The 14569-nt window shown below is 50.8% G+C and overlaps 1 protein-coding gene and 1 non-coding gene across 2 annotated transcripts; both read left to right on the top strand.

Annotated features, from left to right (window-relative positions):
* The first annotated feature begins 84 nt into the window (after window positions 1-84).
* rpl23a (ribosomal protein L23a) lies at window positions 85-8288 on the top strand. The gene is made up of 5 exons (XM_041198259.1): window positions 85-170; window positions 2886-3066; window positions 3993-4169; window positions 6780-6849; window positions 8216-8288. The coding sequence occupies exons 1-5, from the start codon at window positions 146-148 to the stop codon at window positions 8228-8230; spliced, it is 468 nt and encodes a 155-aa protein (XP_041054193.1). The 5' UTR covers window positions 85-145; the 3' UTR covers window positions 8231-8288.
* On the top strand, window positions 3772-3842 carry LOC121283694. Its single transcript, XR_005944340.1, has one exon. It is a non-coding gene; the product is annotated as a small nucleolar RNA Z17 (small nucleolar RNA).
* Window positions 8289-14569: the final 6281 nt, after the last annotated feature.

Below are 14569 nucleotides of genomic sequence, written 5' to 3'. Positions count from 1 at the left end.
CTACAACTCCCACAAGGCCTTGCACAGCGGGACCTCCCCCCCCCCCCCCCCCCCAACCACAACCCCCGCCGGAACTCTCGCGAGATCTCCTGCCGCTCCCTGTACTTTAGGCCGGGCGGCCCCGTGCTCGCCCTCTTTTTCTAAGATGGCTCCGAAGGCGAAGAAGGAAGGTGAGGGTGCGGGAGAGGTGGGGGGTGGGGGCGGCGACGCAAGCGGCTGCTTTCCGACCCCAGCGAGCGACACAACGGCTCCCGCTTCACCTGCGGCAAGAGGCGCCTTTTCTGGACGAGAGGCGGCGGGGGCGGGGGCGGGGGCCGGGGCCGGGGCCGGGGTTGTTCAGTTTGAATGGTGTTGCTGAGGCATTTAAGCTGCGGTCCCGCTCGGACCCGCCGCCCAGCAACGTGGTGGTGATTATTGCGGGGCCTGAGGCCTGAGGCCTGAGGCCTGGGGCCTGAGGCCTGGGGCCGGGTAGGGTGCGGGCCCGGGGTTGGGGTTGGGGGTGGGGGGGGGGTAGGGTGCGGGCCCGGGGTTGGGGGGGGGGGTGGGGGGTGGGTAGGGTGCGGGCCCGGGGTTGGGGTTGGGGGTGGGGGTGGGGGGGGGTAGGGTGCGGGCTTGGGGTTGGGGTGGGGTGGGGGGTAGGGTGCGGGCCCGGGGTTGGGGGGGGGGTGGGGGGGGGGGGTAGGGTGCGGGCCCGGGTGGGTTGGGGGTGGGGGTGGGGGGGGGTAGGGTGCGGGCTTGGGGTTGGGGTGGGGGGGGGGTAGGGTGCGGGCCCGGGGTTGGGGGGGGGTGGGGGGGGGGGGGTAGGGTGCGGGCCCGGGGTTGGGGGGGTGGTGGGGGTGGGTAGGGTGCGGGCCCAGGGTTGGGGGGGGGTGGGGGGGGGGGGGGGTAGGGTGCGGGCCCGGGGTTGGGGGGGGGGTGGGGGGTGGGTAGAGTGCGGGCCCGGGGTTGGGGTGGGGGGTGGGGGGGGGTAGGGTGCGGGCCCGGGGTTGGGGGGGTGGTGGGGGTGGGTAGGGTGCGGGCCCAGGGTTGGGGGGGGGGTGGGGGGGGGGGTAGAGTGCGGGCCCGGGGTTGGGGTTGGGGGTGGGGGTGGGGGGTAGGGTGCGGGCCCGGGGTTGGGGGGTGGGGGTGGGGGGGGGGTGGGGGGTGGGTAGGGTGCGGGCCCGGGGTTGGGGGGGGGGGTGGGGGGGGGGGGTAGGGTGCGGGCCCGGGGTTGGGGGGGGGGTAGGGTGCGGGCCCGGGGTTGGGGGGGGGGGTAGGGTGCGGGCCCGGGGTTGGGGTGGGGGTGGGGAGGGGGGTAGGGTGCGGGCCCGGGGTTGGGGTGGGGGGTGGGGGGGGGGTAGGGTGCGGGCCCGGGGTTGGGGTGGGGGGTGGGGGGGGGGGTAGAGTGCGGGCCCGGGGTTGGGGGGGGGGGGTAGGGTGCGGGCCCGGGGTTGGGGGGGGGGGGTGGGGGGGGGGGGGGGTAGAGTGCGGGCCCGGGGTTGGGGGGGGGGTGGGGGGGGGGGTAGAGTGCGGGCCCGGGGTTGGGGGGGGGGTGGGGGGGGGGGGTAGGGTGCGGGCCCGGGGTTGGGGGGGGGGGGTGGGGGGGGGGGGTAGGGTGCGGGCCCGGGGTTGGGGTGGGGGGTGGGGGGGGGGGGTAGGGTGCGGGCCCGGGGTTGGGGTGGGGGGGTGGGGGGGGGGGGTAGGGTGCGGGCCCGGGGTTGGGGTGGGGGGTGGGGGGGGGGGGGGTAGGGTGCGGGCCCGGGGTTGGGGGGGGGGTGGGGGGGGGGGGTAGGGTGCGGGCCCGGGGTTGGGGGGGGGGGGTAGGGTGCGGGCCCGGGGTTGGGGTTGGGGGGGGGGGGGGGGTAGGGTGCGGGCCCGGGGTTGGGGTTGGGGGGGGGGTGGGGTGGGGGGTGGGGTGGGGGGGGGTAGGGTGCGGGCCCGGGGTTGGGGGGGGGGGTGGGGGGGGGGGTAGGGTGCGGGCTTGGGGTTGGGGGTGGGGGGGGGGGGTAGGGTGCGGGCCCGGGGTTGGGGGGTGGGGGTGGGGGGGGGTAGGGTGCGGGCCCGGGGTTGGGGGGGAGGGTGGGGGGGGGGGTAGGGTGCGGGCCCGGGGTTGGGGGGGGGGGTGGGGGGGGGTAGGGTGCGGGCCCGGGGTTGGGGGTGGGGGGGGGGGGGGGTAGGGTGCGGGCTTGGGGTTGGGGGTGGGGGTGGGGGGGGGGGGGGGGTAGGGTGCGGGGTTGGGGGGTGGGGGTGGGGGGGGTAAGTTGCTGTGTCGGGCCTGGCTCCAGAATTGAAGTGTTTCCCTCGTGTCCCCTTCGCGGCTGCACCGACTCAGCCGCAACACAGACCCAACAGCTCAGGGTCCGGTACCTCTTGCCAGTAAATATGATCCCAGTGATCCGTTGGATATGACGGAGATCTCCTCGGCTGCTCCTGTGTAAATGGACCCAGATCCTCCCACCCCCTGTAGCCAGCGATCTGAATGCTTTGACATGAGGAGTAATTTTGTTTTGTCTTGGATTATCTGATGGTAGTGTTTCTGTGTTAAGTGCCATTACTTGGTAATTTAGCAGTGTTGGTGAACTCCAAACCTATCGACAAGGGACTATGGAGGTAATCGTGAAAACTGGGTCAGTGGGAGTCTAGAGCCCACGTTGTGAGCCTATCACCTGGCAGTTTTAATATTTGAGGGAAAATTCCGCTCATTTTAAGTTAAAATGAATATGATCAAATTTATACGGGTTAATCCTGAGAGACCTGTGTCTTTTTTAAGATTGCTATGATGTTGAATGTCAACTTGCATGTAACAAACTTTGTGCTTGGAAATAGGTGTTTGTGTTTATTGGGGGGGGGGGGGGGGGGAAGGTAAGGTATAGGAGTTATAATTGAAGACTGATTTTCCTCTTTAGCTGTCCCTGCCAAGACTGAGGCTAAGTCCAAGGCCTTGAAAGCAAAGAAGGCCATTTTGAAGGGGGTTCATAGTCACAGGCAGAAGAAAATTAGGACGACACCTACCTTCAGGAGACCAAAGACACTCAGACTGAGAAGGCAACCCAAGTACCCCAGAAAGAGTGCTCCCAGGAGGAACAAGTATGTCTTCAAATGGCTTAAAATTTTATTTTAGCTCATTCTATTGCAGTGAGGACTTGTTTTGATCTTTCAGCACTTCTTGAAGCAGAGAGGGTAAAAGTCACAACTTAATTTCTGGAGCAAAGCTAAAAACTGCAGATGCTGGAAATGAGAAGTTAAAAACAGAAATTGCTGAAAATGCTCCACATGTCAGGCATCCTTTGAAAGCAAGAGAGGGGGGAAATAGAATTAACATTTCAGATTGCTGACCTTTCATCAGAACTGGAAAAAAATTAGAGATGCAATTGTATGTTTAAGAAGGCTGAGGTAAATTATGTCAAAGAATAGGATCCTCAGCCATGTGGGTTCTCTTTCAAACTCTGATGCAATGCATTGTTGTGTGGGTTTTTCAGTGTGGCTGGTAGTGGACACAGACTGATTATGGTGCTGTTCCAGTTAAGATTCCCTAACTTAACATAGATCCGGGATCAAATTTGGGCACCTTGTGTTCTACTATTGTGGTACTGTGCTTTCCTTAAGTTACATTCATTCACTGACGCATTATAGAATTGACTAGTCTCCTGTTTAAGGTTTGGAATAATGATGTTAGTGGCTTTAAGTGTTTTATTTTTGCATATAGGCTGTTATTGCTTTACAACAAGAAAAATGGAGAAGTTATGGGTGGCTATTAATCTCCCTGAGTTAAGAATCTGCAGGAACATAATTGGTGCAAATGATGTATTTTAGCGATCAAAGCATGAGAATTTATGATTATCACAATTTTATGCTGATGCACCTTAATCTGCAGATACAAGCAATTTAGTTTAGCATTGATATTTAGTAATCCCTTTTGAAATGTTGATTTCCTCTTTTCCAATAGTGAGCTTTTATCTACCTTCTTAAGAACCAGATTTTAAAATGCAAACTTTTTTGCATGTCTTATTCAGATTGGACCATTATGCTATCATTAAGTTCCCTCTGACCACTGAGTCTGCTATGAAGAAAATCGAGGACAACAATACTTTGGTTTTCATTGTTGACATCAAGGCCAATAAACATCAGATAAAACAGGCTGTCAAGAAACTGTATGATATCGATGTAGCTAAAGTCAACACTCTTATCAGGTGAGCAATGCGATATTGAAATTGAATACTGAATGTTTAAGTTCTTAACAGATTTTTTTTTTGAAGTGAAATATATTGCAAACGTATGTCGAACTTGAAAACGTATAAATAGTTCTTGGAGTATTTGGAAAATGGTCTGAAATTGGGAGGAAACAAAGAATTCCCAAATCACATAAGTCAGTGGGGTGCATATAATGTATTTATACGCTACATTTAGTGGGTTTTCTGATTAATAATCCCTTGAGCTTCCATTCGAATTGCCTAACGGGGATATCGAGTAGTGTTGTCATTGGGATTTCAGTAAGATAGACCAGTGAAATGTTTATGCTTTGTCCATTTGAACTTTTAAAATAGTGCAGTTGGAAATAGTGAACACTTTCAGTGTAACACTAAGCTAGTTGCCAGCTTGGTGACAATGCTGCAGAGAGTGTTCAGTAAATGAATATCCAGTAAAATACAGCCGAGCACTTGGTTGTGGGTGAGACAAGTTACCGAACAACCATCAGGATTAATATTGGGGGCTCTGTGGTGGTTTGAAGTGGATTGTGACTGGAAAAAGTTTACAATACCATGTTGCGAGATATAGTCCATTAAGTAATATACAAAGTTGGAGAGCATGCTTAAAGGTATGTGAATCCCAATATCATTGTACTTTACTTTGAAGGCTGTGTGTAAATTAAAATTTGTCTCTTGTACCGGATTTGCTTGAGATCATTGTATGCATCAGAAAAATTGGTTACTTTTGACAGTTAACTAAGATTTACACTAATATAAATGCAATATAGGAAACATTGGCAGCCAGTTTGCAGACAGCAGTGAAATCAAATGCAGTCAGTTGCAAAGTGTTGGCACTTGGCTACTGGCCTTCAAGAAGGCTGCCCACGAAGATATACTGGTCTCTGCAGCGTGGATATTCCTTTTCCCCTTGTCCGTTTGAATCTGACTCGTTGCTGAGATCTCCAGGAGTCTGGCAATAATTGTCTTCAAGCAGGTTTAGCAGCCAGTCTCATTGACGTGTTCTCACAGACAGTAAAACTGCACTGATCCCTCATTTGATTTCACTGTTTAAAGTTTATAGAAAAATTGGGGCAGAAACAGGCTTCAAATATCAAACTTAAGAATTGTAATATTGAACCATGGGATTTTTATGATAATGGGTAAAACTTGACATTACACAAATATAAAATTGGTTTTCAAAACCAGAGAGGTTCTTCATTAATGATTTAGTGCAGCATTTTTAAAAAAAAGTTAGACCTCATTAACAAGGTACACATATGAGGGAAAGTTATTGTCAGTTTAGTTATTTCTAAAAGATTGCTGCCTACGAGGACTACTACTTAGTGATGTTGGTTGAGGGGTAAATATGGGCCAGGATATGGGAGAACTGAGCTCTTCAGGATAGTGCCATGGGATATGTCTACATGAGGGCAGACTACTTCAAATGCTTTGGTTTATTGCAAAGAGAAACCTTATTCCTGGTGCATTTGTGTTTAAATTCACTTGCATGCTACTTGATGCTTAAAGCAGGCTTTAGAAATTTGTCCATGAACTTGATAGCAAATTACTATACATATGCGGAGTGGCTGATCTTCAGTGCCACATATATAGTTGTACAGTTATCCAATTTCCAGCACTCTTGTCAGTTGCGTGGACAGTTTAAGATTATGTACAATTTTTTTTTTTGACAGTTGTCAGTATTATAGACCCTGTCTGTTGAAGTAGAACGTGCATTTGGAATTATTTTAAGAGGTGCTGATAAATTCTACATCAGGGAAGAAATGGTGAAATGGGCTTTTATTTAGACAATAATATATCCAGTGTTATACAATGTTAGATGTTTCATTTTTCTGGATTACTTAATTTAGGATCATATGACTTCTGTGAAGGAATATTTCACTTTAAAATGTACCAAAAGATTCATTTTAAAGACTCAAGAATTCAAAAGAGCAGGTGACTTCCAACTGTTGTTTCTTGTTAGAAGGTAAAACAAATCTGTGCACGCCATGATGAGGTAGAACTTTCCAGGGTAAAGAAACCTAATGGTGTGCATTGACTTGTTCATGTCTAGTCACTGAGATGTCAATATATAACCGTGCTGCTAGATTACATTGTTAAATGATCTGAGTTACATTCTGGAGATAGTGCTGCTTGCACACATTGTATTGCCCTGATAAAAACTATACCAGGAAAGCATGTTGAAATCTGGTTCCCATGATGTAAGTGAATCGTACAGGTTCCAGAGCAGGGGGTTGAAGTTCTGACTGGAGGGGTATGCTTTGCAAATTACTAAATAAGGTTCAGACTTGTTTTTTCTTATATAGAGTTTTACAAAATGGATTAAAGGCTAGTATTGGTTCTCTGAATGAGACAGACAGAGTGAGACTGTCTGACCTTGAGCTTTTGTCCAAACCTGTCTTGTGATCGTGTTAGAACTTTGAAATTGTGTAGATGCCACTGGGTCATTGTGCAAAATGATGGAAACTGTTTCACCTGATCGATGTGAAGAAATTGATTCAAAGGAACCGCTGATGCACAATGACAAACCTTGGGTTATGCATTTATCTCGTGCTTTTTTTGTCTCTGGTTTATGATGATCGGTCTCTCTTTTAGGCCCGACGGTGAGAAGAAAGCTTACGTCCGTCTGGCCCCAGACTATGATGCATTGGATGTTGCTAATAAGGTAATAACTTTAATGTTTTTAGTTTTATTCACTCCCCCCCCGCCCCAACACCTGCTGACTAACTTGAGAGTAGGTTCACTGGACACCAGCAGCCCTGTGCTCCTTGCCAACTGGCTATTCACATATAAGCCTTGTTAACAAATGCTGGTAGGACTTGATAAGTGTACTTTCCAAGGTCGACAAGTGATGTGAGTCCTGACTTAATTTATTTCCTCCTCAATTGGTTATTCTCTGCCCATGTTCACTTAAGTTACATAAAAACCTTACTGCAATTTTAATTTCTCCAGAATTGTCATGTAAAAGGATAGAATTCTCAGGCACCATCATTTCACTGTAAAGGAACAAATTGCTTGTTTCCTCCAACCAAAATACAAATAGGACTGCACGAGTGATGGTAGGTGTGTAGGAACATCTGGTAGAGTGTGTAATGTAATCCTTTTGAGGGCCAGCTAGAATTTATGGCTCAGCTGGGAGTGGGATCAGTTTTTCCTGTTTCCATTTGTGCCCCATCGAGGGTGTGCACACAGGTATGTAACACCTGAAGTTCTCTTCAAGAAGGTGCATAGTGTTACAATCCCTGTAGAGCCTGATAACTTTGGTTGTTTGGGAAATTCATCTCAATGAAAATAACCAAAGGTCTCTCTTTTCTTTAAAAATACTTGTACAGTAACAAACTAAAATCGCCATAGATTAATGATGCAACTGATGCATCATACTAAAATTAAATTTCACATTAATAAATGCAACCAAAATATATCTTACAAAACAGTTTTACATTACACTTCTGACACACATGTAGCATGAAAGGAACAGTCACAAAGTTGCTGCCAGCTTTCCAGCGGATGTTCACCTCTCCCTACCTTGCCAGGTCAAAACTTCCAATGTCCTTTGGTAGTCGTTACACTCTGCCTGAATTTTCTGGATTCATTTATCACCGGCAAGCCACACCTCAATGACTCCCTGTTCCTTAATTCTTCAAGAGACCCATCTGTTCTGTTCCCATTCTTTTGAACAGAAACTGAACCCTTGAAAAAAAAAATCCTTGTTCTTTAACACAGTTTTCCCTGCTTTCCCACTGCGGCAGCATTTATTACTGTGTATCAGCAGCATCTTCTATTCTTGAGATAAGCTCAGCACAGATAATATTCTCCAGAGTGATGTTCCCGTTTTGCTTCTTGTACAAATGTGCATTCCTTTGTATCAGTGCCTCCCACACACTTTCCAATGATTGGTAACTTAGTATGCATGGGATTTGTGGTATACACCTTTGAAGTACTGGAATGATGATTTGTCTTGCATGGTCATTGTGAAATGGTGTATTTTATATACTCCAGCTTTGTTCACTGGTCCTTTTCTTGTTTTACAGATTGGCATCATCTAAACTGATTTCAGGAAGAGCTGTATAAATATTTCAATAAAGTTTTAAAATGAAAGATGAATTCTTTTGGTAGTGTACCTTGGGTTTGATTTTCCTTTGGTCAATTGAAGCAGTCTTATTAAACCCTCAATGCTTTCTGTAGGTGGATTAAAGACTTTTTGACAATACAGGTTTCAGAAATGTATATGTACTACTATATCGTTTTTGACCCCAAGTTAAGCTTTCGATCCCATATCCTCTGCATCGCTACTGTAACCTCAGCCTGTCTGCTGCTGGAGTCTTCACCTGTGCTGTTGTCATTTCCAAGTTGAACTATTCTGATGTTCCTATTTTCCACCCTCTTAAGCTTCTAGCTTATCTAAAACTGGTGTCAGTATTCCAACCTGCTCACTTAGTAATGTCACCATTGCCAGGTTACATTGGCTCTTGCTTAAAATTGAACTCTGTTTTAATCCCATCATTGTGTTACCCACCCTATTTCTGTATCTTTCTCTCCAACACCCCTCCCTCTAACTTTTACCATCTCTAACCTTCTGTGAATGCCTTTCACCCCATTGTGTGGCTATGTCTTCTGTTGCCTCTGCCTCATATTGTGCCTAAGCCATTCACCGTTAAGACCCTTCACACTTATTTATTTGGGCAGGCTTTGATTCTAAAAAACATTGAGGGATGAAAAATTTCCACAATTTCAAATCTTGGATCACAGAATTCTGTCCTTTTTAAATTTTTTCCCCCCAACCTCTGCCTGGCCCGGGAGAACTGTCACAGACCCTCTCTGCTGATCTACGGCTTTCTGATTGGGAGATGTAGAGGCTGTGACCCCAGTAGCTGCTGCTCCCACGTGCAGTCTGCAGCGTGTCTTCCTGCACTGGGCCATCTTCCTGGTGCAAGATGACTGGATCTTTTTGCCAAATCTGAGGCCTCATTACTGATGGAGTGACTCAGTCTCAGCCCAGCACTTGACTTCAGGCTCCAGCTGTGGGGGGAGGGGAAAGATTACAGCTGGCCGTGGTCTTGCCCATGTCCTGCTTTCAGCAACAGTTGTCATTTTGTGTTGGCTCCGCTTACTTGGGACACAAGCACCCAGTGCTGGAAAAGGCTGTGTTCCTCCGCTCTCTGGTCCCTGGGGCTGGAGCTTTTATTGCTTAAAGGTGGCTTGTCTTTCCTTGGCAGTGTGGATTCAATGGCACAGGCCGAAGGAATTCCACAGCCATTCGCTGACGAGCCAGCACGGACTGGGTTCCTCCTCACTGTCTGACAAGTGGGTGGGTGAGTCTGGGTAGGGAAGGAAGGGTTCTGTGTGGCGAGGAGGGCATGAATGGGGACATGGTACGAGAGAGTGAAGGAAGGGACTGCTGAGTGAGTGGAGGCGGCAGATTGGGAAGAGGGGTGTGGGGATGAGGGGCTTTGCTGAATCTTGTTATCGTGGAATATGGAGTTTGGCTCAGACTTGCACAAATACATAAAATAGCATCTTTTCAAGTACTTTTTCATGTCCAATACAGGCATACCATTATGAACTTTCAGCCGATATCTTTTTTAAAAAAAAAAAATTTGGACACAAACAAGCTGTTAAAATGGCTGCTGCAAATCATGTGACTTTTAACATTTGGGCTACACACACTATCAAGTCTCCAGCAAATATCTAATCAAATAGGCTTAGATGAGGATCCCTCACAACCATCTGTGAAATTCACACACCACTCTTCAAGGTTAGGCCAACATAAAAGATGAGTTTCCAGACTGCCGGTTTCATGTTTGATATTGAACAAAAGCGGAGACTGAAACTCCCATTTGTGGCAGATGGAAGTGAATGGCCACCATCAACCTCCCATTGTATCATGATGGCCTCACCCATCCAAGCTAGGTGTACCTCAGAAGTGTTAACCTATAACAGATTGCGGAATCAACTTAAACATGCATTATTTGGAAAAGACCTTGCAATTGCGAAGAGCCACATGGTGAGACAGCCATGTTTTCTTTGTTTTAAAGACCAGCTAAGAGTAGTTTGTTGATCGGAACCATTAGTTCAGCCGGTCTGTGATTCAGACCCAAAACTAACTAAGGCATTAAGCAGCCAAAGTACTTGACCTGTTCCAGATTTCATAGTTCACCTGTGGATCATCCTAGATATTTGAATACAAGAAACCTCACAACCTGCTGTGAACCCTTTGCTTTACAAGACCTTAACTTCAACTTTAAATCATAAATCCATTCAAGAAATCACAGGCCTGCTAAGTGGGACACCAGAAATTATAAATCAAGAGACTGAAGTAATAAATCTAAAAGTACATTATCTTTATCTGTATCCAATCTTTTGTGTGTGTAAATGAATGTGAGAGACATTACGCTAATTCTTCATAAGTGTGTGAGAAGAAACAACCTTTTTTAAACTTACAAAAGCTTGCTGCTGAATTATTTAATCTCCATGGGTAAGAAAATACTTCTCTTTCCATACAAAACATAATGATTATGGGCAGTATGAAAGTGGATACATTCAGCCCATGACCATTTTAGAAACAGATTTTCACACATATGTTGAACTATCATATGCAAACTTTAACAATATAACCAAATGTTAGTATGCTTTATTTTTTTTTTACTGGTATCTGGGGGTTCATGTTAATTTTCAACACTTTTCTGGACTTTGCTGGCAAAGCCGGCCTTTGCCCATCCCTAATTGCCCTTGAGAAGGTGGTGGTGGTGAATTAAAATGGGGTCAAATTAGAAAATAGTTTGTAAAGCTTCACCTGTACATAATCCAGCAAAGTCATGTTCTATTGTTAGTCTGGATTAACACGAACTAACCGCACTGAATTCTGAGGTCACTGGTTATTTTATACAAATGCATTAGTCCACAATTTTGATATTAATAGAAGGCAAACAAAGGAAAAAAACTAATGTTTCTACCCACTTGGAAGTCTAATAATTCCACCCATTTGAAATCACCTAGAAGTTTTTGCATTACACCACAGATCGTATGTGTGATAATTACACAATTTCTTGTCAAACAATTTTCAGACGTTCTTGTCTTTGGCCACTCTGATGCCTGATTTATTCAAATTATGCCCCTGATGTGCCTTGGGATGCTTTTTTGCTTCAACATCTTGTATTTACATAGCGCCTATAGTGTGAATCACAGGAGCATTGACACCAAGCCATGTGGGAGATACAGCAAATGTCCTAAAGCTTGGTTAGAATTAGGCTTTAAGGAGCATTGAAAACGGAGACGGTGAGGTTTAAGGAGGAAATATAAATGGAGGTTATTGTGGAAAATACTGATTGGATGATTGAAGAGGCAACTGCCTAATTATTGCATATTAGTATGAGAGCTCCTGGTGAATTTTAGCTTCAGAGTGTTGATGCTGGTTAAATTTGTACTCATGGCTGAGAACTTCTAGCCTTGCATGGGGGGGGGGGGGTTCATTTGGCTCAAATAAAAGATCTAAGACTATGAAGTGAATTTGTGACATACGGTGGACGTGGTTACATGGAGCATAAGTAGCCTGTAACAACCTGTCATTACTATGGAGGGAGTCATTTGCTGTGATACAATGCCTGTAAAGATTTTGTATGGTTCTATCATGAGGTGTTAATAAACTGCTGACCAGAACAAAAAAAAATTCACCATGGATAATGGGGAGGGGGGTGGGAAGTTGGGTAGGGGTGTGGGATGGAGGAGGGGGTTGTGGGGAGGGGTGTGGGATGGTGGAAGGGGTGGGGGAGGGGAGGTGTGAGATGGGGAGGGGTGTGTAAGGGTGTGAGATGTGGAGGGGGTGGGTAGGGGTGTGAGGTGGGGGAGGGGTGTGAGATGTGGGGGGGAGGGGGTGGGGTGTAAGTTGGGGGGGAGGGGTGAGATGGGGAGGGGTGTGAGATGTGGAGGGGGTGGGGAGGGGTGTGAGGTGGGGGAGGGGTGTGAGATGTGGAGGGGGTGGGTAGGGGTGTGAGGTGGGGGAGGGGTGTGAGGTGGGGGAGGGGTGTGAGATGTGGAGGGGGTGGGTAGGGGTGTGAGATGGGGGAGGGGTGTGAGGTGGGGGAGGGGTGTGAGATGTGGAGGGGGTGGGTAGGGGTGTGAGATGGGGGAGGGGTGTGAGATGTGGAAGGGGAGGGGTGTGAGATGTGGGGGGGAGGGGGTGGGGTGTAAGTTGGGGGGATTGTAAGATGGGGGGAGGGGTGTGAGATGAGGGGGAGGGGTGTGAGATGTGGAAGGGGAGGGGTGGGGTGTAAGTTGGGGGGGAGTGTAAGATGGGGGGAGGGGTGAGATGGGGAGGGGTGTGAGATGAGGGGGTGGGGGTGGGGTGTAAGATGGGGGGAGGGGTGAGATGGGGAGGGGTGTGAGATGAGGGGGTGGGGGTGGGGTGTAAGATGGGGGGAGGGGTGTGAGATGAGGGGGTGGGGTGTAAGATGGGGGAGGGGGTGGGGTGTAAGATGGGGAGGGGTGTGAGATGAGGGGGTGGGGGTGGGGTGTAAGATGGGGGGAGGGGTGTGAGATGAGGGGGTGGGGTGTAAGACGGGGGAGGGGGTGGGGTGTAAGATGGGGGAGGGGGTGGGGTGTAAGATGGGGAGGGGTGTGAGATGGGGGTGGGGGAGGGGTGTGAGATGTGGGGGGGAGTGTAAGATGGGGGGAGGGGTGTGAGATGAGGGGGTGGGGTGTAAGATGGGGGGAGGGGTGTGAGATGAGGGGGTGGGGGTGGGGTGTAAGATGGGGGGAGGGGTGTGAGATGAGGGGGAGGGGTGTGAGATGAGGGGGAGGGGTGTAAGGTGGGGGGAGCGGTGAGATGGGGAGGGGTGTGAGATGATGGGGAGGGGTGTGAGATGAGGGGGGAGGTGTGAGATGGGGGTGGGGGTGGGGTGTAAGATGGGGGGAGGGGTGAGATGGGGAGGGGTGTGAGATGAGGGGGGAGGTGTGAGATGGGGGTGGGGGTGGGGTGTAAGATGGGGGGAGGGGTGAGATGGGGAGGGGTGTGAGATGAGGGGGAGGGGTGTAAGGTGGGGGGAGGGGTGAGATGGGGAGGGGTGTGAGATGAGGGGGAGGGGTGTGAGATGAGGGGGAGGGGTGTAAGGTGGGGGGAGGGGTGAGATGGGGAGGGGTGTGAGATGAGGGGGGAGGTGTGAGATGGGGGTGGGGGTGGGGTGTAAGATGGGGGGAGGGGTGTGAGATGAGGGGGAGGGGTGTAAGGTGGGGGGAGGGGTGAGATGGGGAGGGGTGTGAGATGAGGGGGAGGGGGTGGGGTGTAAGATGGGGGGTAGGGGGGTGAGATGGGGAGGGGTGTGAGATGTGGGGGGGAGTGTAAGATGGGGGGAGGGGTGTGAGATGAGGGGGAGGGGGTGGGGTGTAAGATGGGGGGTAGGGGGGTGAGATGGGGAGGGGTGTGAGATGTGGGGGGGAGTGTAAGATGGGGGGAGGGGTGTGAGATGAGGGGGAGGGGGTGGGGTGTAAGATGGGGGGAGGGGTGTGAGATGGGGGTGGGGGTGGGGGTGTGAGATGTGGGGTGGGGTGTAAGATGGGGGGAGGGGTGTGAGATGAGGGGGAGGGGGTGGGGTGTAAGATGGGGGGTAGGGGGGTGAGATGGGGAGGGGTGTGAGATGAGGGGGAGGGGGTGGGGTGTAAGATGGGGGGTAGGGGGGTGAGATGGGGAGGGGTGTGAGATGTGGGGGGGAGTGTAAGATGGGGGGAGGGGTGTGAGATGAGGGGGAGGGGGTGGGGTGTAAGATGGGGGGAGGGGTGTGAGATGTGGGGTGGGGTGTAAGATGGGGGGAGGGGTGTGAGATGAGGGGGAGGGGGTGGGGTGTAAGATGGGGGGAGGGGTGTGAGATGTGGGGTGGGGTGTAAGATGGGGGGAGGGGTGTGAGATGAGGGGGAGGGGGTGGGGTGTGAGATGAGGGGGAGGGGGTGGGGTGTAAGATGGGGGGTGGGGTGTAAGATGGGGGGTAGGGGGGTGAGATGGGGAGGGGTGTGAGATGTGGGGGGGAGGGGGTGGGGTGTAAGATGGGGGGAGGGGGTGGGGTGTAAGATGGGGGGAGGGGTGTGAGATGGGGGTGGGGGTGGGGTGTAAGATGGGGGGAGGGGTGTGAGATGGGGGTGGGGGTGGGGGTGTGAGATGTGGGGTGGGGTGTAAGATGGGGGGAGGGGTGTGAGATGAGGGGGAGGGGTGTGAGATGTGGAAGGGGAGGGGTGTGAGATGTGGGGGGGAGTGTAAGATGGGGGGAGGGGTGAGATGGGGAGGGGTGTGAGATGAGGGGGAGGGGTGTGAGATGTGGAGGGGGTGGGTAGGGGTGTGAGATGTGGAAGGGGAGGGGTGTGAGATGTGGAGGGGGTGGGGTGTAAGTTGGGGGGGAGTG

Source organism: Carcharodon carcharias, chromosome 10 (genome assembly GCF_017639515.1).
Source record: "Carcharodon carcharias isolate sCarCar2 chromosome 10, sCarCar2.pri, whole genome shotgun sequence".
NCBI classification, from domain to species: domain Eukaryota; kingdom Metazoa; phylum Chordata; class Chondrichthyes; order Lamniformes; family Lamnidae; genus Carcharodon; species Carcharodon carcharias.
The sequence above is the reverse complement of the archived record's forward strand: the minus strand, read 5'-3'. Positions and strand labels throughout refer to the sequence as shown.

Excerpts from the sequence above, each read along its gene's own strand:
- rpl23a (XM_041198259.1), top strand. The coding sequence starts at position 146 with ATGGCTCCGAAGGCGAAGAAGGAAG. Across the intron at positions 171-2,885 it reads TCCGAAGGCGAAGAAGGAAG|CTGTCCCTGCCAAGACTGAG; the intron begins GTGAGGGTGCGG and ends TTTCCTCTTTAG. Across the intron at positions 3,067-3,992 it reads AGTGCTCCCAGGAGGAACAA|ATTGGACCATTATGCTATCA; the intron begins GTATGTCTTCAA and ends TGTCTTATTCAG.